We start from the raw sequence: 27,331 nt of genomic DNA, 5'->3' as shown, positions 1-27,331 counted from the left end.
AAAAAAATAAATTAAAACAACAACAAAAAAGCTTTTTGTAATATACACAGAACAAGTACTTCTGTAGCTCAGTCAAAAAAAAAATTTATAGCCTTCCACTGAACATTAAGGCTTTATAAAGTACTGGATGCTGCAAGTACCAGAAGTACGTTAGAAGACCAGTTTTACTTGCACATCCAAACAGATTTTAGACACCATATGAAAAAAATAATTGCAACCAACATTTCAGCAGATAGCTGCAGCAGCCTTCAGTTTCAATACAGTTAAGTTTGGAGACAATTATAAACTTGTAAGACATGGAACCACACTTGATTTAAAATACTTCTTTAAAATATCCAATACATTACTTGTCTACTGTAACTAACAATTCTTGAAAATCAGATCCAACATATAGATTTCTACAGTTGCACAAGGAATGACTACATGTATGGCTACATTCTCCAAAGTCTATACCTTTAGAGAAAACTGCTATACTTCCTTCTCTCCCTCTATTTCCACACTTGTTAATTTGGTCAAAGTCTGATTATATTTTGTATTTAACTTCAGGTAATAATGTTAGTCTCTCACAATATTTCCAAATTAGCAAAAGAAAGACTTGGCAAAAAGAAAATTGTTTATAAAAGCAGAAAAAAACACAAACATAAGCATTAAAAAAAAATAAAAACTTTTATACAACTAGATTAACACTGTTCTCCTGAACTCTGAAACTGAATAAAAGCAGCTCTGTTTAAAAGAAAAAAAGTAAAAAGTAGCTTTCCTTGAAAGGCTTGAGCATTCTCATGAAGCGGTGTTGAGATAGCAGAGACACATACATATTTTTAGGTCACACACCTGTAATTAAATTGTGGTTGATCTGTCCTCCCAAAGATCCAAGAAGGCGTACCACTCTAGTCCTTACTGCTTCCAAGGAAGGATTGTCATCCTGAAAAATTCAGCAAATTAATATTAGTGAAGGAAGAGTTACTTCTAAATATAGCTAACATGGTTGATATAGTGAATGGAGGATTTATGGCATTTATTAGCATACTGATGAAGAAGGAACAGTGAAGAACCCGTGACATTGTTTCCCCAGAGAGGGGAACAGCATCAAACAATAAAACAATTTTGGTTCAGTAAGCAGAATGAACACTGGAAAGCACTTTCATCACATTCTGTGGTCTTTCAGTTATCACTTCTCAAGTAAAGGCTAATTTTTTTTTTATCAGCACAGATAACACACACCTACAGAATGAAGTAATAATCTAAAAAGTGGAAAGAAGTCTGAAGTAAAAATTTTTCTTTCATTTACTTTAAACCAAGAACATATAATTTAGGTTCTAGCAGCCTGTGTGGGATGTAAAATTCACTCACTTTGTTTAAAGACCATTAGGTTGGAAGGAGCTATATAATCCATATAGGAGTAATCATTAGTTAGATGCCTACATTTATTCCAAGTCAGGTTGCACACTGGAATATACAAATAAAACTACACTTATCTGGAACTATTTGAGAAACAACTGGTCAAAATGATCAGTATGTTTGACTTTTAAGACTGAACCTAACATAATAAGAAAGTTACACATCCAACACTGTGCAAATACCATCTTGCACACTCACACAATGCTATCTGATTTTAGGTATAGGGAGTTAAATTATCCATTCCACTATACATCAGTCTGGCAATGATTCTGACTTAACAGATTTCTTCAGTTCCCTTTCCTGCTTCACTGTCATTCCCATCCTAGAATGACGTCTTTCCAATTGTGCTGATGTACTGGCTTTCTGAGCCACACTGTAGAGTAAGTCTCACTGAACTGATCTGAGTTAAAAACAATCTTAAGAAAAAAATAAGTATGCATGATAGGAAGAGAAGCAGTGGGAGGTGATTAATTCACGTTTAACTCTAAAAAGCATCAGTGTTCTTACCAATGAAGAAGTTTTTGCTTTTCTTAAACGCTGTATCACAACTTTGTTAAGTCCTTTCTGGGCTGCTCGAGAAAGCTTCTTTACTTCCCAGCTATCCTGGGGTTCAGCTGATGAACGAAAACCAGCATATAAACATTAGCTTAGTATACCTGTACCATGTGTACTTGGTTATGGTTTCTTTAAAAACCAACCAACAGAACAACATCACCTATTCTACTTCAAGAATAAAAAATAAACATTTGGGTTTAAGAGAAATAATACTACAAGGAACACAAAATAGACAAAAAGTATATAACTTCCATGTCTCTAGGCATAATTATGATTTTTTTTTTCCCCCTCCCTCAAGACTAAAAATTCGTTGTGCTTATGTACCTGTAGGGGTAGAGTTTTTCAAATAGCCGTCAAGAAGAGGTAAAACATCCTTGTAGTAAGGCTGCATTATGTGTTTGGGGATGTGAGTGGACCAGTCTTCCAAAGCATCCAGTCCCAGGTCAGCCAGTGGTATGCAGCTAAGGCCCAGTTTAAATGCATTCTGTGTGTCAAATGTAAAACTATCAGTTTTTCATTTTTAATAACTACTAAGGTTTAAAGGGAGATATCATATTTGTAAGCATTCAGCATGCAATGTATCTTCCTTCTTAGTAACTTTGATGCTTAACATCTCTTTCAACATCAGCAGAGGAAACATCTATTTTATTGCAACATAAGCACTAATTGAGACAGTTAAGTAAATGCTGACAATTTACTTGTTTATTCAAAAAAGCAACTCATTGGTACTTCTTCTTACTGGAGACAATGCAAAGCTTGAGGGATGTTATCTTACTTGCTCAACAGGATACTAAATTTGCTCCAATACTTTGGAGCATGTTTTTTTTGTAGCATGATTTAGGGAAAAACAAAAACAAAAACAAAAAACAACTATACATCATTTTGACTCACCTGCAGTGCAGGAATATATGCTTTGATATCAAGCATGATGATGTCATGTGGTAAACAAAGTAAAAAATTCAGACAGGATGCCAACAACTCATCTTTATACTGTTTCATTTTTGCTGTAACCTAAAATTCAGATAAACAGGTTAAGAACAAACACAAACCTTTTAAGATCTTAATATCACCTATATAATTATCTACATAAAATATACAACTCAAAAACAATACCAGAATCTAATTCACCTGCAAATGGTTATCATGTAGCACTTAATGAACAATTATACTGATGTTCAAAGGAGAAATAACTGTAAATGGTCAATACAATGCTACTGACATTAAATAAAAACACAGAGAAGCCTACTATAAAACCCTATTATACTGTGTAATTCAAACAGCTGGAATACTGCTGTCATGTACACGAGATTTCAGAGAGGATGCAATTTTGATTGAGACATTTATGCTTAAATTCAGACTAAAGAAGCTAGTCAGCAAAATGACCTACCTCTTTTCCGAACTTCACAAACAGTGCAAAGCAAGAACTCTTTTCTGGGTCTTCAGTAGATTTTCTGAGACTCTTTGGACTAACACCCTACCAAACAGAAAATGTACATCAACAGTATTAAAAAGCATAGCACACAGTACAAATATGTAACAAGCTTAACTCAGAACAAACGTTACTGAAGAAATCTGCATCACTGAAAACTTACAAAGGCTGTTTAAGCTTTGAGAGAATAAACATAACACTGTTACCATGCACACTTAATTCTGTCCTTGCCTTCCCATTCAGTAAATCATAAAAAAAAAAAAAAATCCCTAATAGTGGATGCACAGGTGGCAAGAAAGCAGGTGGAATAAGAAAACAGTAGTCCACAGCAGCATCTACAGTATAAGAATATAGACTGGGAAACAGTTTTGCTTCACTTGGTGCCATCACCAGCAGCAAGAGAAGTTCTGGGCTGTGTGATGGTCTGCACACTTAATGGGATGAAACACCATCACTTTGCAATAGCTTTCATACCAGAAATGGTGCATCATATTTCTTGTGGAAATCAGTAAGAAGGATATATAAGTACACCGCAAAAGTTGAATAATTAACCCAGGCATGTTTCTTCTGTTCTGGCTAGACTGTTTCTGATAATCAAACTACTTTGTCTGCACTGCAAGCATGCTTCCCATCACTCCGTTCGCTCCACTCAGGATTCTGAAACGAGCACTACCCATGGATGGGGTTTCTTCAGAAACTGAGCTTCTAGTCTATGTGTTGACTTTCTACATGCTTTTAAATATAGGTCATATTTAAATGCTTTTAAATATGACATAGGATGCCATAGACATTACAAACAAACAGTTAACAGTTACAATAAATTTTCAGTATTGCACATAGATGTATAAAAGGCTTATATAAAAGAACTACACCATCATTAATGAAATATCTTACCCCTCCAACGGGAAAAGATCTCACCTCAAAGTATTTTATTCTCTTGGCAATTTTCATTGTAACAGAAAGCAGCTTGTAGAATCCACTAATAAGAGGTAGTCTTGTTGAATGTATAATAAGCTCATAACCAAAGGAATATACCCAAGGGCTAAAGTATTCAACATGCTTATCTGGAAGTATCTCTCTAAAACAGATGCACGGAAATTATGCAGAAGAAAAATAAACATCTAGATAAAAATATTTGTTTCCTGCCCCCTCCCCACCTCAAACTTTCATGTCAGTAAAAGGAAGACTAGCACTTCTGCAAAAGAGCATCTCCAAAGGCACCAAGGCACCAATTACATGCCACCTTTTGAGGTAAGCATAGAAAGATTTTTATTTTGCTTCTTGTGTTGCTTTTTTAAGTGCTAATACACTTATTCTCATTACAGCTCATTATTGCATTTACCTAAACAAACAAATATATCATATTTCACTACTGAGACAGATTGCAGTATTGCTATAGGAAATCAACTGGACCTCCACAGGCAAGCAACGCTATACCTCTCATTTACTGTCTGATACAATTTCAGAAAGACTTTCTGATCTCTGAAGTATTTAGTGTATATAGGGCCAGTATAATATGAAGTTACCACATGCACTAGAAGACAATTGCAGCCAAATAACAAAACAATGTCTCCTGTACTCTTAAAAAAAAAAAAAAAAAAAAAGCTCATGAGCTAGCATGTTTTCACCCATGACCCAGATGTCTAAAACACAGTTCCCCCTCTAATCACCTTCTGCATTCTGAAATATTGATTGTGGTCATAGGTCAGAAACAAGCATCTTAAATAAAGCTCCCTCCAAATTTCTTCCAACCATTTGTAACTTCTAAACTACATAAAAGTGCATTAGTACCTGCAGAATTCCACTAGATTTATAAAGGCAATGAAGTCTGTAGGCTTTGTTGGTTGAAGATTTGAAACTGGGTCAGAAGTAGGCCCAATCAAAGCACTGTCAATTTCATTTTCATCCTGAAAATAAGTTTTGAAAAAAAAAAAACACTGAATCTCTAGCAACACAGACATTTACAACTTTTTTTTTCCCCAGATAAATAATCTGTCTCTTCCTCTTTTTCTAGTTGCTAGAAACAGTCTGAAACAGACAAATGACTCATGGTTGACACATCAATACAAAAAGAAAAAATAAACAATGTTTGCTCATAAGGAAAAAGTGAACACAAAAAAAAACACTAGATGCCAGAATATGGATCCTATAACAACAGATTCTGTGAACTACTTCTGAATCTGGCGTTTTCATCTCTTAACGCTACAGTGCAATGTCAAAAAATATGAAGAAACTGTTTTGACTATTATGAATATTACTGCAAGGACACTATAAGAAGCTTATGTAATTGTAAAGAAGACAAAATGAGGAATGTGATTTTGGTTCCCCTGTAATAGCAACAATTAATGGACAAGTCATCAGATCTCACCTGTTCATGAACATTCAATTTCTGAACAGTCAGGTCCAATTTCTCGATAATCTTCAAAATAGATTTTATAAATTCATCATATAGCAAACGACTCAGGGATTGCAGTGGTGAATTTCCAGTTAGAAAGTTTTCATCTTCAAAAACAGATTCCTTCGTGGAAGGAAGAAGGTTCACGTTTTAAAATACCAATGAGAATTAGTTCCTGGATTTACAAACCAAGGTTTGAAAGACTTGGAGAATCAGGCTTTAGAGGTTTCTCAGCTATGGAAGCTGAAATTCCTCCCTGTTCAATTAATTTACCAGCCACAAAATCCAACTAAATCCTTTAAATAGTTCTCCTACAGCAGTGTAGGAAAAAAAAAGCCACGATAAGACTCAGTGTTAACTATGCTTTTACCTTAATTGTGTCACAGTTCAGTAAACTTCTGAAAAGATACAGATAGTCCTTATACGTTGGTACTTTCCATTTCCCTGTCCCAGTCTCTCCGGCTTCAGGGGAGTCTTCTGATTCAGAAGTTTCTTTTCCAAAAAATTCCTGAAAGGACAAAGCATTTTTTCACAAACACTACATATGTAACTACCTGACTCAAACCAATGCACAATATAAAATTACTTCTGGAGGTAGAAACCCAAAACATTTGGCTTTCTTACTTAACCAATCTGAAAAGAGTAAAAAGAACACCATATCCTTTCAAAAATCTCTAAATCTCTTCCTCAATTATACGAAACACTCCTTTTGCACAGGATTCTCTCTTGACACATACATTGAGTACATTTTTTTTTAAATTCCAAAATTTGTTAACCTGGAAGAAAGATGAATGATCTTAACTACAACCCCATTAGATGACCTAGGCAAAGAAGAACTGCAGAAAACAAGTGTATGCTTCCTTCTATTTCATTCAGTACAAGAGGGACATCCTTACTATTCTGAGCAAACGTAGGGACGAGAGACTGGTAACAACAGGGCCACAATTCAAAACAGACAGTGTTATTGTTTTTATCTTTAGGCTTTTACCTGTTTATTGGGCTAGATTTTCAAGAACTGGATTGCATACTTTAAATATATTTTTCATCTAGATTTTTAAACAATTATTTTACCTTCGAAAACGTCATCGGCTTGGAGAAGACTCTGATTAATCCCTGATGCACTGAAACAAAATAAAATTGCCTCAGCAGACTTCAAAAGGCATAGCATTCATACAACTCCTCATGTCAGCCATGAATTAAATGAGTTCCCTTTTTTCTATATTTCATCAGAATAAGGCAGAAGCAAAAAAGATTGTCTCCCTGGCAAATACTCTTGATTTATTGGTCTGGTCTTGGCTCTACTTGTCATTTAAGAACAATCTTGAACGTTCATCTTATTACTTTTTGTCAAAATCACTTTGGCTCTTTTTTTTTTTTTTTTTGGCAGTCTGAATGCAGTGATGACTATTAAGGCATTCCCCATAATGCCCATATGATATAAGACAGTAACTCCCAATGATTCTCACAGACGTGCATTTAGGATATCCATTCTGGCACAGTGCTTTGGGTGTACAGCATATCCCAAATAAAGAACAGGGAAACAATGAAGATACCACAATAGAGAAAAGCCACTGTAAATAACTGAAAAATCAAAAATCATTTTTAAAAATCCTTGTAATGAAACTTCAGCATGCTGGAAACTACTAGAATTGTCAGCTACCAAGACTAACACGTTTATTATGTTTGCAAGACTGTATCTTACTAACTGCATATTTGGAATCTTTTTTTTTTTTTTTTTTTACTATGTACAAGTTCGAGAGCACAGAAACGACTGTTTCTAATAGATTACACTAACTCTACTTCCTGTGATACTTCACAAGGGTAACTGAAAGAATATTGAACAGATTTTTGCACATTCTTTGTAAAAGCTCTTTCTTACCACAGTCCTCCAGAGCAGGAATCTAAGTGTTACATTTAAACAGATTATGAAAAACATACATTCTCCTGTCCTTGATCATAACACATGCTGTCATCCAAAGCAACTGTTAAATACAATTCCTAAGTGATTTAACAATGGATTTTGGGAAAAAAAAAAAAACACAACACAATGATAACCCTAACTCTTCACTATTACAAAGTGGAAAAAGCTTCCTTTCTGACACCAAATGCCTATTCCATAAACCTTTCTTAGAACTAGTTAATCAATTTAGGGAAAAACAAACAAACAAACAGAGTTAGTATCACAGACTCACCCACGGTGCCAATGAAACTCCAGAGAACAGGACCTTTTCCTGAGAGGGCTAGAAATACCTTTATTATAGATCTGCAACAGATTAACTGCATTTTTTCACTGTATTGTGGAAAGTTATTGATTTGTAGCACAACAAGATGTTCAAGAACTGGAGTATATACTTCTGGAATCTAGAAAAAATGAAAAAACACGTGGATACAATTATTCTAGTTCAATATTAGCATGCAGAATTATGTTAAAGTTTTTCAGCAAGAAACTTCATTAGAAGAATTTACATGACGACCTACTCTAAGAAATAGCAGAAGACTTAGCAAGCAAATTCATCTCAGACATCAAGAAAAACAGAGTAAAAAAGTTTACTGGAATACACGATGAGAAGTGGTTCCTAAACAGATAAGTTTAGGACTGATTCCAGTGGAGCTGTTATCAGAAAAGTACCAATTTAATTGAACAAGAAAAACACAGCAGTATAATCTGTTCATCCGTAATCTGAAAACAGAATTAAGAAGTCTCTTCTCCTCCTTAGCCTTACTTCCCAGCTTCAGCTAGGATACAGAAAACCTTCATTACAACACAGACAACACAGCATCAATGGAAAAATCAAATCATCAGCCTCATGGAACATGCTAAGTAGCAGTATCAAAATGTTTTAGTATTTTCTAAAAACTTTTTTTTTTTTTTTTTTTTTAAGTATATTTCACACATTTTCTTCATTCAAATAAAACCTAGTAGAGTATTCTCCTGACATTGTTTCATCCCCTATGAGCTAAAAGTCATCACATTTCAGTTAAAGAAATACCTTTTATCACAGGTATCAAGTTCATAGCTACTACCTTCTTACACATCCCAAGCTACATAAAAAAAATGACTGGTACTTTAAATACTCCACTTACTGTATCTAAATGAAATATCACACTTGCAATAGACTGGAGGAAACTTGGTAGCTGATACATATTGTCATCTATCGTCTCTGCCTCCGTGAGGTACATTTGTTTACAGCGCTGAAGGAGCTCAACATACATCTCATCAACGTCCTTAGAATGTATAGCTTTGCAGGGCTTAGAGATAGAAAATAAAATACTGATTTAGCAGCTTCGTACACAAATAGGAAACAGGTTACAGGCAAAAACCATGGTAGGACTGTGGAAAAAGAATGGACCAATTTAGGCAGTGACAAAAAAGAGAAGTTAAGCTAAAGGTTGAATCTAATCTGCCTAAGAACAGGGTAACAAGATAAAGAGTATCCATTTATCACTTGTAAAACCGCAATTGTTACATCAGAATTATTTTAGCAATTAGACTCTAAAAGAGTTTGCCTTGAACCTGAATCAATCCCTGAACATTTTTCTGGCTAAGGTTACTAAGTGCAGTGACAGCAAGACATGCTTCCTCACAACCTATCATCTGAGGCTAGGCCAAGATTTAGTCTGAACAGGCTAACAACTATTAGTGCTTCTTAACACATTAAAGATTTACAGGTATTTCATCATTAAAATCCTTTTTTTCCCCGTTAAAGTTTGCAAAATTATATTATTATATAATAAACAGTAATATTTTATAGTATATATAAACACTATAGTAATATAGAGTGTATATCAACAGTATGTGTATATATATATATATATATATTACTATATCGGTATTTACATGATGTGATTTTAATATAATTTAAATCAATTTCTTGTATCGCGTAACATTTATTTTTAACTTTGTTCTGTCAGTTTAGTAATTTGATGTGCTTCATTTTTGGGGAGAATTAACTGAACCTTAACTCAATTGTTTTCTAGCTCATATCTTCAAAGAAGACTAGGTTTCAAAAACAAATGCTGAAAATTCTACAAAACAAATGCACTCTGCTCAAATGGCAGCAAAATGTAAAGGATTCAGCTAGGAACCAGATACTGTCACACTTCCTAGCCTTCTCTAAATAAATAACAACCTAATTTTTTTTTTTTTTTTGGGGGGTGGGGGAGAGAATATCAATATTTATAATGTTGTGGTATAAATTTTGGGATAGCACCATCAAACACATATGCTGTTGACACATACTGTTTTTTAGTGAACTTTTACTGTGATATTCCCATTTCAATCAACCACTGACAAAACTTGGAAACTGACTCTTAACAGTGCTTCCTGACAGACTGATCTGTCTCTCTACTCAAGCATATAAGCATGGTTTTGGTTTTTAATTTACGGATGTTTCACGGGTTACCTCCTAGTCTCCTACAGTTAGCAGCACACTTTGGGTGTTCAGGTTGAGATTCCTGCTCTGTAGGAAACTATCTGAACTTCCAGAGTAGAGCTGGCCTGGACTCTGCTGTCTAAAATGCAAACAGAGCTAAGGAGGTATTGTCTGTACCTAATTGATTAAGCACTTCCTTAAGTTTTGTGACATCTGTACCTGAAGTCCATGTTTTTAACACCCTAGAACCAGTGCAGAAGCAGAAGTAACTACAATCTAGTGGTCCCATTAAATTCAGTATGCATTTCAGTAACTTTCAACCATAACATGTTTACAGTGCAGCTAATCAAATTCAATACTTAATCCAGAAACAGAAACACTTTCTATAAAACAAGATGTTCACTATTGTAAAATGAGTGATGTATGAATCTTAGCTTTAAACCAATTCAAGTAAACTGCTTTATCAAAACAAAATTCATGTACATACTGCTGCAAAAAGCCCATATCCTCGAATAGCGATGGACAACTCCTTGTTACTTGAATCCATTCTTCTGATGATTCCATAGAACTGCTCCATGAAGAACTTCAATTTGCTTTTGTGTAGCTCAGCATCCTTAGCTACCATTATAGACATCTGTAAAAGAGACACTAAAACGTCAGGACTTCCACATGTGAAACTACAAAACAAACAAACAAACAAAAAACACCAAACACAGTTAGATCCTAAAAGATACACAGCTTGTAATATGAAGCATTTCAATCAAATTAACTATTTAAAAAAAAAAAATCACTGAACTTCCAAGCAGCAAATATCCCAAATATCCCCACTATTTCAGGAAATTTGACTTAGAAGTTGCAATACCTGCTTGAGGAATGAATCCAGTGCAGAATTAGCAGCTTTCTTCATCTCTTGATTTGGGTGGCCACACCATTTACACATTGTTTCAAAGAGTATGACATAGTTGTCCAACAGTAGGGTACCAAACTGAGCAGCATGAAAGCTGAACAACTGTAAACCAGCTGCAATTTAAAAACAATTCTCATTAAAACCCAGATTTATATTGCGCTTTTTAAAAACAGAACGATAGAAGTCCATATTATGACTTTAGGTAGGTATATCTATCATGATAGAGATAAAAATGTATTTTTGTAACCTTTATAGTATCAATATCCAAACACTAAGAATTTAAGCATAAACACAACCCTCGAACATCCTCTTCTTTTAATGTACACCACTATGGAAAGCACGGCATTGTTCTGAAATTATTTATATTAGCAGCAAAAAAGAAATGGATTCTAGTGGTTACAAATAAATATGCTCGATCACAAATTCACGAGGATTTGGTTTTGCAGTCAGGCCCAAGTCCCCTCCTCCACCAAACTGCAATGCAGTTTTTGCTGAAATTGCTTCATTACTGCCTCATTTGCTTCATTCCTCTTATTTCTACTCCTACTATGATCCTTTTCTTATACCAGGGTTTTGTATTGACTGCATAAGAGCAAATGGCATCAAGTGTAATACTGCTGTAAGCCAATTAGACTTTAAGAGTTAAATGAATATTTGGTTAAACTAGGTAAAGTACACCAGTTTTGTTTCCTGATCAGCTTAGAAAACTAGAGTGATCTGAAGAGAACCAATAGAGAATAAACATCTCCAGAAGGCAAAATTCTTTGCATGAATGGTATTGCCCCGCCCCCCGCCCCAGGATGACCTGAAATAATTTAGTCTTACCTAGATGGACTGCATATCGCTTCTGATCAACCTGTAATACGAAAAAACATTTGTCATATGCAATTAATTCTTCCTCTTAACGGGACTAAATAATTTATGTGGATCAATTAAAATGTGGCAGATCTACCTGAGGCCTGATTGCCTTCACTGCATAGTCAAAAATCTCCTTTGAAGTTTCAGGATCTGTGAAACAATCCAATAATTAGTATTTCATTACTGATACGCAAGAGATAGAGTGAAAACAAAAGATATTTTTATCCAAAGCTTTCCACGAAGAAATAAATTGGAAATCCTTAATGATTCAATTTTAAGAAGCAGAGATGCTTTTTCCTAAAACACTCTTAAATCTAAAAATAAAATAAAATAAAATAATTGTACATTATATTCATTGATTATTCTGAATATCCACATTTTAACTGATATATTTTCTAAAGGAAACATATCTCTGTATAAACTGCACTCTAGCTTTAATACTGCTCTCACAGCTGTCCAATCTCTGGTTAGAAAACAGCACTTCAAACCTTTACATACAGAAACACGGTGATCAAGCTACCCCACACAGACTACAAGGACCACATGGCTGGATGTGCCTTGCTTTCGCATAAACCATCTAACAGCAGGGAAAAATTTGTTCTGAGTACACAACTAGAAACCCTGATGCTTGCTGGCTGTATAACAGTTAAAATATATCAAAATTGTTCAACTGTCTTTCATGTAGAAAGCTACATACCTTCATCCACAGATTTGGTAAAGTTGTACATGAGTGCAGTCAGTCCCCTCAGGCATCCTGCTACAATGGTTAGCTTGGGTACCCTTGTAGCTGATGTCATCTAACAAAAATGGGAATTGAAAAAAAATATTATCCTCAAGATAAAATAAATTTACCTCCAAGGTTTCCCAGTTCACAGAAGTGCAGATAAAATAACATAATCCAACTCTGTACAGCTACGTCAGCACTCACCTCTATGAACATAAGTTTACAGAAATACCTACTTCTCAGAAACCTCCTACAATTTGAAGGTGTTTAATTACAGAAGTGTAAGAAATCCTTTGACAACCATGAAATATGTTCCACCAAGACTAACAACAGCTAAACGTAGACAGCTCACACTAACCTCTTAAAAGCATGGAACATAGGAAAGCAAAGTTGGCAGAAGCATGCTATTTACCTGAAGGGCAAGGATTCCACAGCTAGTAGAGCCAAAATCAGAAACGGTCAGTGAGTGGCAATATAACTTTGCTCAGGCACAAAGTGTAATGATCATCATGTGACATCTTTTTTCACAGTAAATTTGTTCCTTTATGGTCACTTGAGGCCTTAAATATTTACTTGAAAAACTTCTCAGAACTGGAGAACTATAACCTTAACAGTACTCAAGGAAGCCTTTATGATTGTCCAGTTAGATCTCTACACATTGTACTAAGTAAGAATAGTACTAAAACATACAGAACCAAAAATACCAAAGGAAAAACAAACAAAAACAAGCAATGCAAGAATCTGAAAAGTACATACCTGTGTTTTAAGCTCTCCCAAATAAGCTCTGAACAGTTTTTCAGAGTTGTTAATCATGTCAGTGGGCTGGACCTCTCCCAAAACTCCCAAAAGCTCATAGATCTTCTCCAGTACTAGAAAGCAATTTATTATTATTAATTACTGAAATAATTTCTTCTGAAATTCCTATGTAACTTGCAACCAGAAGACAACCACTACTGAGGATTTTACTTTGTGATTAACATGTGGGAAAAACATATACATGTCCGCATATTATGATGTGAGATGCACACATCTCATATTAATTAATGTATTCTTTTTTTTAAAAACATGGCCATTTTTTTAAAACAAAGGCCATATCCACTGAAGAAGCATTTACCAATCATTCAAGTTTGCTGCTGGCCTTGAGGTTATGCCAAGTCTTTTGAGTACCACCAGGGTGACGGCCAACATCTAGCAGAAGCTACTACGCCTGAGTTCAGCCTAATTGGGTTCCATGCAGACACAGCAACTTTTCTAAGGGCTGAATCTGTCAAGCCAAAATGTTAGCTGGAACTACCCAAGAACATCAGACTATAGTTCATATTAGTAATCTTAATATTCTAAAACAATGTAATTAGGCAAGGCAGGAACTGATAAACTCAAGAATTAAGCTACAGCTTTGTGGAAAATAAAAGTTACTAGGGCTGGAATAAGGTTATGACAAGCTTTAGCAACCAAGCTGGGGCTTACACAAACTTTGACAGGGATTTGACAGCCTGGAATTTACTCTGTTGTGGAGAAGAGCGCCCACTGTAGGGACCAGGACTCCTCTTAAAGCTAACATTATACGCAGAAATAACCTGTTATAAAGCAGGTATAGGAGTAACTTTTAAGCCTTAGATACATCGAATTAACATTGAATCCAGACAAAAAAATCTAACAGATTAGCCAAGCTAAATCAGTTTATACCAAGAAAGCTGGAATTACTGTCAGGATTTAGGCATTCAGAGACTAATAACAACAGATTAGACATAAAAATATTCTTTTACATCAACTATGCTAAAATGCTGTACAGATTGCCACCACTAAATTCAAATATATAATTGTTCCTACGTATTAGCTTATACACATACATAAATCTGCTAAGAAACACTTAACTGGAGGACTTGTTAGTGTTAGGTCAGAGGTTGGACTTGATGATCTTGAGGTCTCTTCCAACCTAGACAATTTTGTGATTCTGTGATCACCATCAGAAAACCTGAACAAATTTTACTAGCTTCAAGACTTGACAGCTACCATTCCTGAACACACTTGCCATGGTAATACCAATTATACATTTCTGTGGGCAATAATAAAACAAAACTGGAGTAAATAAAACGAAGGACATTGACAGAAAAACTAAAACCTACCTGTATCAGAAACTCTACTTCTAACTGCAAGCTCCCCATAAAACTTGTTAAAGATCTCCCCAACTTTCATTTCTTCCATAAGATGGGAATTTCGTAAATTCTGGAGCAACTAGAATAAACAAGAAACAACATTGCTGCTGCACACAGTAACAAGCCTCCTGAAAGAGGCCCTCCTTTGCACCTTTCACACACTGTGTCTAATCTATTTTAACAAGTTACATGAGATATATTTTTTTTCTTAAGTATACAAGTGGAAAAACTCTCCTTAAAGAAGCATGATAAAGTGTGTAAGAAAATCTGCAGCTGCCTCCAGAGCAACTGTGCCTTGCAGTATCAGGCGAAGGAATGACACTTTGGCACCTGAGCGACTTACTGTAGGAATGCCAACAACAACCTATCATTAAGAGCTATCTTTTGTTAAAGATCTAATATTACAGTATTAATGATGTCTTGTTATTGTGGACTACGGATCTTCTACTTGATAAAGCTTGTGCTTATATGCAGATAAAGCTTGTGCTTTTATGTAGAGCTTAGGGATATGGTTTAGTGGGGACTGTTAGTGTTAGGTCAGAGGTTGGACTCGATGATCTTGAGGTCTCTTCCAACCTAGAAATTCTGCGATTCTGTGATATATATATATATACACACGTGCGTATATGTATATATATATATATGTATGTATAGCAACACAACAGATTTTTCTAGGGAAAAAAAAAAAAAAGAGAGATTATAAAATGCACTTTACCTTGATCAGAAGCTCCAGAGCCGGAATCTTGCACTTGGCTGCCCTATCCTTTGTATACACGCTAAGACAAGCTTGCTAGGTAGGGAAGGAAAAAGAGGTTATGACACTTGCAAACACAGAAAAAGCAAGAGACAACGATGCATTCACCTACACCTCCAAAGCTTCTGCTGCTAACACATTGAGGACTTTTTTTTTAAAAAAAAAAAAAGGCTGTCACACTAGGGAGCAGCCCGCTGCGTGGCAGCGCCCACCTTGATGCCGCGGGCGTAGGGGTGCGCCCCGCCGCCCACCTTCTCCATGAAGACGCGCAGGAAGCGCAGCGCCTCCTCCCGGCACTCCCGGAACTGCAACGAGAGCGGCGTTCAGGGCAGCATTTAGGGCAGCGCCCCCGTGTTTATTTAGGGCAGCGCCCCCATCCCCACCCCATCCCCCCCCCCGCCTACCTCCTCGGCGCCCAGCGAGCGGCAGACGAAGGCGGGCAGCCCCTGCTCGGCCGACAGCACCAGCGACGCGTGCAGCGCTGCGGGGGGACGGCACAGAGGGGCGGGGGGTCAGGGATGGGGCTCGGGGGCCGGGCGCTGCCCCCACCCCACGCGCTGCCCCCCCCCCCCCCGTACCCTGCGCGGCGCCGGGCGGGCAGGCGAGGCAGGCCTCGGCCATGGCGCGGAGCAGGCCGCAGGCGCGCAGCGCGGCGCCGGGGGGGTCGGGGTGGCGCAGGCAGGCCTGCAGCTGCTGCAGGGCGCCCGGCACGGGGCCCGCCATGCCGCCCGGCACCCACCAAGGCGGAACAGTGTGGGGGGGGTGTTAGGGGTGGAGCGGGATGCACGCCCCGCCTGCACTGTGGGGAATGGGGTGCCCCGCCCCCCCTCTCTGCTGGAGGCGGGATGGGCGGGCCCGGCCGCGTTTTGCCGCGAAATTTGGCGGAGAGGGGGTGGGTCCATTGCAGGCTGGAGGGGGAGGCGGATATTATGTGAGGCATGTGCGGCGTTTCCTACGGCTCGTCAGGATGATGTGCGGCCCGCAGCGTAACGCCGTCCCTACGCGCACCCCACCAAACCCACCGCTGTGATCCAACGGGCTGCGTTTTCCCCCCTCACCCTTCCTTCCCTTCTCGCTCCCCCCCCGCCCTGCCGCCGATGGGATATCCCGCCGCGCCGCGCGCGCCCATTGGGCGGAAAGCGCGCGAGACGGGCCGCGCGTGACTCGGCCGGCGCGGGACCCCGGCGGGCTTGCGGGGGGGAAAGCGGCGCTGACGGGTTGGGGGGCGGCCGCCGCTGCCGCCGCCATTTTGAGCCGGGGACCCCGCAGCGGGCCGCCGTGTTGCCACAGCCATGTCGTCGCCCGCCTCCACGCCCAGCCGCCGCCGCGGCGGCAAGCGCGGCCGGAGCAGCAACCCCGCGACCCGTGAGTGCGCTGCGGAGGGAAGGGGAGCGGGGAGGATGATGAGGAGGGAGGGGGGGCTGTCGGTTTAACGGCGCTTAACGGTTTAACGGCCGCTCTGTCGCAGCGCAAGACGCCCGCTCGCCGCCGTCGCAGAGGCGCCGCCCGGACGACTCGGCCTCCCCCGGGGACCTGCAGCCGCTGCCCACCTCGCCGCCCGCCGACGCCCGCAGCCCCGGCGCCGCCGACGCGCTCTTCTCCAGCCCGCCGCAGTTCCGGCACTCGGGTACCCGCAGCCCTTTCGGCGCGGCTCTGTCGCGACACGGCCCCGCGACGGGGCTAACCGAGCCCTTTTCTCCCCGCAGCCATCCCGCTCGACTTCGACATCAGCTCCCCGCTGACGTACGGCACCCCCAGCTCGCGGGTGGAGGGCACCCCGCGCAGCGGCGCCCGCGGCACCCCGCTGAGGCAGCGGCCGGACCTGGGCTCGGCCCGCAAAGCCAGACAAGTCGACCTGCACTCGGACGGGGTAAGCCATCGCCTCACGCTTTCTATCTGAACTGCTTCTCTTTAGCCCGGCTGCTCATATTTCTACTTGCTTCCTTTGTTTCCCTGCAGCCGGCTGAGGATTTGGTAGCCAGTGAGCAATCCCTGGGGCAGAAGCTGGTTATCTGGGGGACCGATGTGAACGTCACCGCCTGCAAGGAAAAATTCCAGGTAGGCCAACAGCTCCTCCTCCTTTTCCAACTGAAAAGCTAATTTATTTCATGCACATTAAATTTCATACAAAGTTGAGGCATGTACTACTCAATTTCACACATCTTTCCCTGCCACCTTGGGTATCCAGAGGTTTCTTCAGCGTTTCATTGATCCGCTGGCTAAAGAGGATGAAGACATCGGCTTGGATCTTAATGAGCCGCGCTACATGCAGCGCCTTGAAGAGGTACTTGTAACATAGCAAAATGTAGCTTCTTTTTTTTTCTTTTGGCATTACCTGCTATTGAGCTAAGTTTTCTCTTCAAATATTTTGCAGATTAATATGGTCGGGGAACCATTTCTGAATGTAAATTGTGACCATCTAAGAGCATTTGATGAAAATCTTTACAGACAACTGATCTGCTATCCTCAGGTGAAGTAATACGCTTGATTTCTGGCTGTTACGAGGCCTTTTTGTATTTTCAGCTTCCAATATTTTTGTTTAAATGCAACGTGTGTTTTTTATGTTCAGTGTAAGGTCTGTATTCAATTTCTTCATTTTAATGCTTTATTTCCTAGTGGTTAAAACTTACAGTTTGTATCTTACGGTGAGTCTATCATAAATATAAAATGAGCTGGTAAACTGCAATGTTCTAAGTATTATATCTGTTGCTTTTGCAATGCTCAAATAACTAAACCTGATTTAAACAGTGAGTTGCCTGTTATGTAGGAAATGCTTAGCTGGCATTACCTTTTTCTTGTCGTTCCTGGCTGATCAGCAACACTTAAAATGCTTTATGCAAAAATACTTCATTCTGTGAGGTTTGTGTTTTGTTTGTGTGTGATGTGGGGTGTTGTTGTTGTTTTTTCTTTATTTTTATTTTTTAAACTTCTAAGCTTAAATGTTCCTGTTTTATACAGGAAGTCATTCCAACGTTTGACATGGCTGCAAATGAGATCTTTTTTGATCGTTACCCTGATTCCATATTAGAACATCAAATTCAAGTACGGCCATATAATGCACTGAAGACTAGGAATATGAGAAGTCTGAATCCTGAAGGTAAACTTTTGATAGCCATGTTAAAAAACAATCCTAAGGAATTATATAAACCTATTTAATGTTAACACAGAACTTACACGATGACTGTGTAGAACTGGACTTGTAGTACATTCAGACTCATATCCTTCAGTTTATATACGTCTCTTTTGGAAGTTAGTGCTCTAGATCCCAAATGCTGAATAACATATCCGTAAAGGAAATGTTTCTGACATAACTACCTACATTCTTAGTTCTTCAGGTGCAGAAGACTATTTTGTATGAATGCTGATGTGAATTAGTATACTTGTACTGCACAAACTATTTTTGTTTTGTTTTGGACATAGTACTGGTAGGTAATCGAATGTCCCACTGAATTCCCACCTAAAAACTAACATAATGTGGAATTTGAAAGGCTGTTTTAAAGAGCGTGACACAATGACATAAGTATCTGTATTTTGTAGATATTGATCAACTTATTACCATCAGTGGCATGGTCATCAGAAGTTCCCAGTTAATTCCTGAGATGCAAGAAGCGTTCTTTAAGTGCCAGGTTTGCGCTTTCACCACAAGAGTAGAAATTGATCGTGGCAGGATTGCTGAACCATCGGTATGCAAGCACTGTAACACAACGCACAGCATGGCCTTGATTCACAACAGATCCATGTTCTCTGACAAACAGATGGTATGTTGCGCTTTGATAGTGGCTAAAATGAAAGTTTTCAGTTTTTGCTCCCTAACCCCTAATACCATCAATAGCATTGCAGTGTGTTTCTTGAGACTGTAGGTTTGAAGAAGGGCAAAGTGCTTTTCCCCCTTTTCACATCTGGAATGAATTAGTGAAAGTGTAGTCCATACTTTGGAGAAGAAGTGTGGTGAAAAGATGAAATGAAGTACGTATGCATATCTGAATGTTTCCAAATGGAAGCCCCTTTACATACAGTATGCCCACTTCTATCTGAACCAGATGAGCGTTTTCTATAAACAGCGCTTTAGCCGTACCTGTAATAATGAACAGAACTTTAATTTTCACCATATCTTTTTATTACCAATCAGTTTTGCTGTTTGGAGATGTTTTGCTCGTGAGCAACGTTCCTGATTCCAAATGACGCAGAAGACTGAATACAAGATCCTGTTGTAATGCCTTGTAGACAGTTTTTTCCTTTTCTGAAACTAAACTTCAGTGTGTTTTATTTGTGCTAGATCAAACTGCAGGAGTCTCCTGAAGATATGCCAGCTGGGCAGACGCCTCATACAGTGGCACTGTTCGCTCACAATGACCTCGTTGATAAAGTTCAACCAGGCGACAGAGTTAACGTCACAGGTAAAATCTGGCTTGAGTATTTGCATCCACCTTCACTGAATCTTAGCAGTTTAATCTGAGTATGCCTGAGAGTTGAATGCTTCATAGGATGAGTAATGTGCATCCAACAAATTCTGTGAAATGGAAATCCAGCCTAACCTGTATAGCGTTACCTACATCTGCTTGTTTGTAGCTTAAAAAACGGCTATGCAGCATACTTCTTTCTTTCCAGATGTTTGTGTGCCCCCTGCAGCCGTAATCTGCCACCTTCAGTTGTTTGTTTCAAGTATTTGTGAGGCTTCACTTAAAATCAAATCAGCTAAGGGAACCACGAGTGGGATGCAGTTCCAAATGCTGTGGATGAGCCATTTCACAGATCCAGATAGCGTAAGTCTACAGGCAGATAGACCTGCACGAGTGATCTGTGGTAAATGTGACCTGATGAGATACACCCGCAAGTGCTGAGGGAGCTGGCCAGTGTCTTTGTAAGACCATTCAATTATATTTGAAAGATCATGGTGACTGGGGAAGATTCCTTAGGACTGAAGAAGGCCAGTGTCATTGCTGTGGCAATTGGGAGGACCTGGGGAGCTAACTACAGGCCAGTCAACCTCATCTTGACCCCTAGGAAGGTGATAGAAGAAGTAGTCCAGAAAGGCATTTCTAAACATACAAAGGACAAGGAGGTGATTGGAAGTAGCATGAATTTACAGTGGATACCAGCCTTCTGCAATGAGGTGGCTGGAGCAGTGGATGTTGTTTGTGCTTGACTTTAGCAAGGCTTTCATCGTTACCTCCCATAACAGCCTCACAGGCAAACTGATGAAGTATGGGTTAGGTCAGTGGGCGGTGAGATGGATTAAAATCTGGCAGTTCAGCCAGCCTCATAGCGTCGTGATGAGTTTCACAAGTCCAGCTGGATGCCTGTCACCACACCACAAGTGTACCCTGGGATCAAAATCAGGGCCGAGTACTGTTAGAAATCTTAGCTAACAACCTGGATGGTGTGATGGAGCGCAGCCTCAGTAAACCTGCAAAAAAATGGTTGGAAGCAGTGTTTGGTAGATAAGGTGATTGATTTGCCATTCAGCTTCCTGGGATGCATTTAGGAGTATTTTGAGCAGGTCGAGGGAAGTGATCCTTCCCTTCTGCTCAGCACTGGTGAGGCTGCATCTGGAGCACCATCTCTCTGATATACGGGAGAAATAGACGTACTGGTGTGAATCCAGTGAAGGGCCATGATTTTTTTTGCAAAGTGGAGCCTCTGTCAAATGAGGAAAGGCTGAGTGAGATAGCTGGGGCTGTTCAGCCTGGAGAAGGCTCGAGGTATCTTACAATGTGCTTACGGTTACCTGGTGGGAGAGAGTCATAGAGCTAGAGTCAGGCTCTTCTCAGTGGTGCCCAGTGACAATGCATAAGGAAACAGGCACTCTATATATATATTTTTTTTTCCTCCAGGAAACGTTAACAAAACATAAGGAGAAAGGTGTTTGTTTGTTTGTTTTTTTAATGTATGTGCCTTCAAGCAATTGTCAGAGAGGTCCCTTTTTGCCTCAACGATTCTGTGCTTCTGAGAATGTTGGTGAGAAGGCAGCATCTTAAATAGTGTCTGCTGTCAGGAGAGTAGTAACGTAGAATGTCTTGTGATACTTCAACTATTTTTTTTAAAAAACAACACTGCTTTAAGACAACTGCCATACTACCAGCAGTTACAGATGCATTATAAACCTATTATTAAATTTGGCGCTTACCAAAAAGAAGAAATTGCTGACTTCAGATTTCAAGCAGCAGGTGTTTCAAAAGTATCAAGCCTTAAATTTTCTTTTTTCAGAAATGCTTAAGCATTTTACTTGCTGAGGAGGCTTTTTTGACAGGAATGCTGAAACACATACCTGCAAAAACAGGGTATAGATGACTTAAGTATCTTCCGTCAGCTTCCAAGTGACTTAGTGGTACTGGGAAATAAACTGATTCAAGTATTTAGTCTGTTTTACTTTTGCAAAGGAAAAACATAAAATTTTCAGTTTGGATAGTTTTCCTTTTTCTTTGTATCTGTATCTACAGTACCTTTATATCTAATGTTGTCATTAATTGAATTTAGGTATCTACAGGGCAGTCCCAATTCGAGTTAATCCGAGGGTCAGTGTTGTAAAATCTGTCTACAAAACCCACATTGATGTCATACATTATCGCAAGACTGATGCAAAACGCCTGCATGGTGTTGATGAGGAAACAGAGCAAAAAATGTTTACAGAGGAACGTGTGGAAATTCTGAAAGAGCTTTCTAAAAAAGCAGACATATATGAAAGACTTTCTTCAGCATTGGCCCCAAGTATCTATGAGCATGAAGATATCAAAAAGGTAAACTAAATTCTGTATTTGTCTTGTAAATTTTTATTTGCAAGTGCACTTGTAATTATTATTTGCTATAGAAATGAGGCTTCAAAATTTAAAAACAAATGAACAAAAGCCCTGGATCTTGAGCAGTCCTTGGCACATCTGGTCTTGTCAGGAGTTGATTCATAAGGGTATCACTGTTTTCACGTTGTTCAGGACTTAATTTGAGGGAAGGTGTTGAAAAGGTAGAAGGGCATCAGAACTGGGAAAATAAACTCAGTAGTGGGTCTCAAAGCAATGTTAGACACTGGAACAAACCTCTTTTAAAAAAAATTACATATTTTTCTTCACAGACTTGTGTATTATCATAATTCACAGGTTGCTGAAATGGCTTTAAGTTGAATTCAAAGCCATGCAGTGATGAAATTGAAACGGAAATGGAAACACTGTCTCTTTTTATTTATTTCCTCACCAAACTAGTGTGGCACATTGGGTGTAAGAAGTGAAGTTGAGGAAAGCTAGGGACTCTTTTAACAAGGGACATTCTTCAGGTTTAGACCAAAATGTTTTTAGACAACATCATCCCAAACTTCTGTCACTAATACTTAAAAGTGCCTGAAATAGACATGCTTTGGAGTGCAACCTCTGGAAGTTGTTCTAAGTAAGAACAGAACTAATATAAATAGCTCACTCCATGCTTGTGCTGCAAGGTTTCTTCTGTGCTGTAAGAAGCTGTGTAGAAACCTTCCATGAAGTAGTGTACAGTTTTCCTCCTTTTCCTTCCTACTTCCAGCTGCCACATGCTTGTCAATGAAAAGAAGTGATAGTTAATGACTTTTTAGTGTATATATATGCTGCTGAAGAAAATATTTTAAAAACAAAAAACAAAGCAAACAAAAAAACCCCACACCTAGCAAATACCAGAGTTTCAAGCTGATAAATCTGGGAGGAGGGAACACTCCTCTCTGGTAATTCTAGCTAACTCATACAACTAAAAGTATATGTTTATACTAGTAATTTCAATATTTTCAAAATACCAAAATTAAGTTGCTTTTATTTCTTTACTAAAATTTCTTTACTAAAACTTCCATCGCTGACTTTCTTCAGGAGGTATACAGGAGGAATTATTGGTACATTCCAAAGAAACAAAAACCTTAAACACCTTGTTATGAGCATGTAAAGAACTTTTATGTTGGTCCTTTCGTGAACACAGTAGTTTTTCTTAAATAAATAAATAAATAAATAAATAAAAATAATACTTTGTTTGTCTTGAACAAAAAGCTGGTACAGAGTGTTTTTTTTTTTTGTTTTTTTTTTTTTTTTTTTTAAATGCTACGATAGAGGTAATAATACTGTGGTCCTAGATAAAACATATAGTCTCATGGTAAACAGTAGTGTCTTCTGGCTTTTCTGTTGTCATCAGAACTAGTTACCAAATTTTTGATTACGTAAGTTTTGGACTAGATATGGAAAAAATATAACTTGAAACTTAAGTTAGAAGCTGTGATATATTTCTAATTAATTGGAATTGAGGCTGTCTGTAAAGAACAAACCCTTTTTAGACTTCTAAAAAAAAAATTCCAGTGTCATTTTTCATGTCCAAGTTAATTTTAACACTGTTTCAGTTTATTAGTTTATTATGGTTCAGTTCAACAGTTAGACTGGCTCTGTTAACTATATGTGAGCTGATGTTTTGACTAAAGAGTTCTTTCTTGTTTTTTATTAGGGCATTCTGCTTCAGCTTTTTGGTGGGTCAAGAAAGGATTTCACTAACACAGGAAGAGGCAATTTCCGTGCGGAGATCAACATTCTTCTCTGTGGTGATCCTGGTACTAGTAAATCACAGCTGCTCCAGTACGTGTATAACCTGGTTCCTCGAGGCCAGTATACATCCGGGAAAGGCTCAAGTGCAGTTGGTCTCACTGCATATGTGATGAAGGATCCAGAAACTCGACAACTGGTTCTTCAGACAGGCGCTCTAGTACTTAGCGACAATGGCATCTGTTGCATTGATGAGTTTGATAAAATGAATGAAAGCACAAGATCAGTTCTGCATGAAGTAATGGAACAACAGACTCTGTCCATTGCAAAGGTAAGTGTCCATTCAATTCCTGATTCTTTGCTCTAAGCATGGTGTCTGCTAAGCAGCTAAAACCCTAACGTTACCAGAAGAACAAGGGTTTGTATGTAGACTTCTGGTGTCTGTGGATCAATCCTAAATTATGTAGCATCTCTCACATAAGAACATGGCTTTCATAGCATAAACTGTATTATTTTCAGATGCTTTTCTTTTTGCTTTACTCTAAAAGGCTTTTGTAATAGAATTTTTGATTACAGAATCTGTTCAGTAACACTTGATCTCTTGAAGTTTCTGATTTCACAACTGCTTTTCATTTTGACAGGCTGGAATTATTTGTCAATTGAATGCTCGTACATCTATCCTAGCAGCAGCTAACCCTATAGAATCACAATGGAATCCAAAAAAGACTACTATTGAAAACATCCAGCTTCCTCATACACTGTTATCAAGGTACTGAACTCCTTGCACGTCTCATTTTTGAGATGTTATACTTCCTCTTGTGAAACTGATTCAGTACGGTAAAATCAGAATTATAGCTCCTGCATGAGTGGAACGCTGCCTTCTAGTATATACATCTTGATCAGATCATCTGGTGAGATCTGCAGGGATCTCTTCATCTACTTCTGTTAGTTGTTGTTTTTTTCTTTGTCTCATAATCACCTCCTAGAAGAGCTATCCTGAAACTTACAGTGGTTGATGGCTTGAACAAAAATACAGGATGTTTTTTCTTAGACCCACAGAAGTTTGAAGTGAAACACTGGCATTTAGGGAACTTGCACTGGATGTGGAAGACTCTAAAGCTCTGTGCCTGCTTATTTTTATTCTGTGAAATTCAGTTAGGAGCAAGCAGTGACATCCTTTTTGGATGATAGCTGTTAACATTCACTGTCTGCTGATACAAAATTAAACCTTGTGCTGCAATTGCATCTTTGAGAAGTTCCTGTAAGTGGAAATCTGAAGTACATGGATGGTATGCTGGATATTCTGAGAACACCTACTGCTTACAATTCAATTAAGGGCTGTTTAATTTAGCCACTGACAGTGGCAAACAGTACCTTAGTAGAGGTGTACTGGAGGAAGCCAGGTTTGAGCAGTGTCTCACTTTCACCATTTATTGGATTTAAGTTTATGTATGGATTTAAGTACACGATTGGCTAGCTAAAACTCTCTTATTCACATCAACCTATAGTTGATAATCTACAGTGTACCTACTGTTTGCAAAGTATTTTCTTCTTTCAGGTTTGAACTGAACAAAGTGTTTTCATTTATTTTATCTGCATACTCTATGCATAAAATAATTAGATAGCTATGCACCCTGTTTGCTGTTGCATTTCAGTGCAGCACCTTTAGCAGTAATTTTGTTCTTTGTTTGGTTAAAACAAGCAAACAAAAAGAAACAAGCCATCAGCACTGAACAAGGGAACTGAATTTCACAGAGCATCTCATCTTCAAATGTTCAGGCACATACGTTGAAAGCAAATCCAAACCCTGATATTCTGATTTTCAGCGTTGTAGAATTATCTTTCAGTTTAATAGAACATGCAGTAACTCCTGACTCTACTTATGAAGTGAAAAATCATAAAGCAGACTACTTTAAATTGCAAGACAGTATATACATTAAGTATTGGATTCTTCTCTCTTCCAGATTTGACTTGATTTTTTTAATGTTGGATCCACGTGATGAAGCCTACGACAGGCGCCTTGCTCGCCATTTGGTTTCGCTGTACTATCAAAGTGAAGAAAGGATGGAGGAGGAATACATGGACATGGCAGTACTGAGGGATTACATTGCCTATGCTCGTTGTTATGTAAATCCCAGGTTAAGCGAAGAAGCAAGCCAGGCCCTTATTGAGGTAAAGTAACTGCTCTTAACGTTCCAAGGCTTCGCTGACTTCTCAAAAATGGCAAAATCCCCTACTATGTGTGCTTTCTGATTATATATACAACTTCTCTGTAAAACATATCAACAAATCACAAGGATTTAAAAGGAAGGAGGGATTAGTATGGAAGCCATTCTGTGCTTACTTTCAGATGTGTTGCCTTGATTCAATGTTATAAAAGCATAAAATTCTACTGTAATGAAGTATCTTGTCAGCACAGACACATACACATTCAAAACTGTCCGTTACAGCTCAGTTGCTTTATCAGGAAAAGATGTATCTATGCAGGTATTCTTCATCGTGCAGGAACTGTGAAGGTACACAAACAAAAATAGAGTTTTGAATGGCTTTCTGTGGTTGCTGATAGTCTGAGATAACAGGTGGGGGGTGAAAGGGACTCTGAAAATAAGAGCAGTAACAGGATTTACTGGAATAGTTAATGCCTGTCTCCTTTCAGGCATATGTGGACATGAGGAAGATTGGTAGTGGCAGGGGAATGGTTTCTGCATATCCTCGACAACTTGAGTCTCTGATACGATTGGCGGAAGCACATGCTAAAGTACGCTTTTCTGAGAAAGTCGAAACAATTGACGTAGAAGAAGCGAAACGCCTCCATCGGGAAGCTCTGAAGCAGTCTGCTACTGATCCAAGGACTGGCATTGTGGACATATCCATTCTCACTACTGGTTTGTGGTTTTGTAGTGATAAAGCTGGGATGTTATGGGGTTTTTGTCACTTGAAAATGCAACTTAACCTGTCCTCCTTAGTTTATTTCTAAAGGCTGTTTACTTTCTTGTTTTAAGGAATGAGTGCAACAGCTCGTAAGCGAAAAGAGGAGTTGGCTCAAGCCTTGAGGAAGCTTATCCAGTCAAAGGGAAAAACACCAGCTTTGAAATACCAACAGCTTTTTGAGGATCTCCGAGCACAGTCTGACATGGTAAGTTCCCTGGTTTGTTTTTACATTTTAATTAATTTCAAAGCATGGTGTTTTCACCAATCAACTTGTCCTCAAATCACATTATGAAGGAGAAGTGAGACCTGAACTTCTTAATATAACTGGAAAACCAGTTCCACTGCATGAGGTCCAATTTCTGAATCTTTGCCTGTGT

The 27,331-nt window shown here is 38.9% G+C and overlaps 2 protein-coding genes and 1 long non-coding RNA gene across 6 annotated transcripts in view; 1 reads left to right on the top strand and 2 right to left on the bottom strand.

Moving 5' to 3' along the window:
• Nucleotides 1–16,318, bottom strand: part of PRKDC (protein kinase, DNA-activated, catalytic subunit) — an 85,098-nt gene extending 68,780 nt beyond the window's left edge. Inside the window, exons 1-23 of the mRNA XM_084511315.1 lie at nucleotides 16,128–16,318; nucleotides 15,954–16,030; nucleotides 15,762–15,854; nucleotides 15,511–15,585; nucleotides 14,766–14,874; nucleotides 13,396–13,508; nucleotides 12,613–12,712; nucleotides 12,010–12,065; nucleotides 11,883–11,913; nucleotides 11,013–11,170; nucleotides 10,638–10,784; nucleotides 8,862–9,026; nucleotides 7,970–8,138; nucleotides 6,849–6,898; nucleotides 6,148–6,285; nucleotides 5,751–5,900; nucleotides 5,174–5,289; nucleotides 4,301–4,460; nucleotides 3,341–3,427; nucleotides 2,845–2,964; nucleotides 2,278–2,437; nucleotides 1,906–2,012; nucleotides 832–922 (exon numbers count right to left, since the gene is read on the bottom strand). Of these exons, the coding sequence (XP_084367441.1) occupies nucleotides 832–922; nucleotides 1,906–2,012; nucleotides 2,278–2,437; nucleotides 2,845–2,964; nucleotides 3,341–3,427; nucleotides 4,301–4,460; nucleotides 5,174–5,289; nucleotides 5,751–5,900; nucleotides 6,148–6,285; nucleotides 6,849–6,898; nucleotides 7,970–8,138; nucleotides 8,862–9,026; nucleotides 10,638–10,784; nucleotides 11,013–11,170; nucleotides 11,883–11,913; nucleotides 12,010–12,065; nucleotides 12,613–12,712; nucleotides 13,396–13,508; nucleotides 14,766–14,874; nucleotides 15,511–15,585; nucleotides 15,762–15,854; nucleotides 15,954–16,030; nucleotides 16,128–16,272 (2,617 nt within the window). The 5' untranslated portion in view covers nucleotides 16,273–16,318. The remainder of the gene's footprint in view (nucleotides 1–831; nucleotides 923–1,905; nucleotides 2,013–2,277; nucleotides 2,438–2,844; nucleotides 2,965–3,340; nucleotides 3,428–4,300; nucleotides 4,461–5,173; nucleotides 5,290–5,750; nucleotides 5,901–6,147; nucleotides 6,286–6,848; nucleotides 6,899–7,969; nucleotides 8,139–8,861; nucleotides 9,027–10,637; nucleotides 10,785–11,012; nucleotides 11,171–11,882; nucleotides 11,914–12,009; nucleotides 12,066–12,612; nucleotides 12,713–13,395; nucleotides 13,509–14,765; nucleotides 14,875–15,510; nucleotides 15,586–15,761; nucleotides 15,855–15,953; nucleotides 16,031–16,127) is intronic.
• A 245-nt stretch (nucleotides 16,319–16,563) lies between these two features.
• Nucleotides 16,564–27,331, top strand: part of MCM4 (minichromosome maintenance complex component 4) — an 11,353-nt gene continuing 585 nt past the window's right edge. The window contains exons 1-15 of the mRNA XM_084511320.1: nucleotides 16,564–16,914; nucleotides 17,018–17,176; nucleotides 17,256–17,419; nucleotides 17,509–17,607; nucleotides 17,738–17,833; nucleotides 17,924–18,019; nucleotides 18,508–18,646; nucleotides 19,087–19,307; nucleotides 19,826–19,946; nucleotides 22,027–22,286; nucleotides 23,989–24,354; nucleotides 24,665–24,792; nucleotides 25,988–26,195; nucleotides 26,680–26,908; nucleotides 27,026–27,159. Coding sequence (XP_084367446.1) covers nucleotides 16,842–16,914; nucleotides 17,018–17,176; nucleotides 17,256–17,419; nucleotides 17,509–17,607; nucleotides 17,738–17,833; nucleotides 17,924–18,019; nucleotides 18,508–18,646; nucleotides 19,087–19,307; nucleotides 19,826–19,946; nucleotides 22,027–22,286; nucleotides 23,989–24,354; nucleotides 24,665–24,792; nucleotides 25,988–26,195; nucleotides 26,680–26,908; nucleotides 27,026–27,159 — 2,493 coding nt within the window. The 5' untranslated portion in view covers nucleotides 16,564–16,841. The remainder of the gene's footprint in view (nucleotides 16,915–17,017; nucleotides 17,177–17,255; nucleotides 17,420–17,508; nucleotides 17,608–17,737; nucleotides 17,834–17,923; nucleotides 18,020–18,507; nucleotides 18,647–19,086; nucleotides 19,308–19,825; nucleotides 19,947–22,026; nucleotides 22,287–23,988; nucleotides 24,355–24,664; nucleotides 24,793–25,987; nucleotides 26,196–26,679; nucleotides 26,909–27,025; nucleotides 27,160–27,331) is intronic.
• The window catches only part of LOC311432834, a 22,550-nt gene continuing 15,171 nt past the window's right edge, over nucleotides 19,953–27,331 (bottom strand). For 3 of the 4 annotated variants that reach the window (XR_014690368.1, XR_014690370.1, XR_014690371.1), the window contains one exon: nucleotides 24,021–24,263. This is a non-coding gene — a long non-coding RNA (uncharacterized lncRNA). Of the gene's footprint in view, nucleotides 21,581–24,020; nucleotides 24,264–27,331 lie in introns of those variants that run through there. The other variant, XR_014690369.1, reaches the window with a different exon arrangement.

The sequence above is a fragment of the Aythya ferina genome, assembly GCF_964211825.1.
Source record: "Aythya ferina genome assembly, chromosome: 2".
Lineage (NCBI taxonomy): Eukaryota > Metazoa > Chordata > Aves > Anseriformes > Anatidae > Aythya > Aythya ferina.
This window is presented reverse-complemented; position numbering and strand designations above follow the sequence as displayed.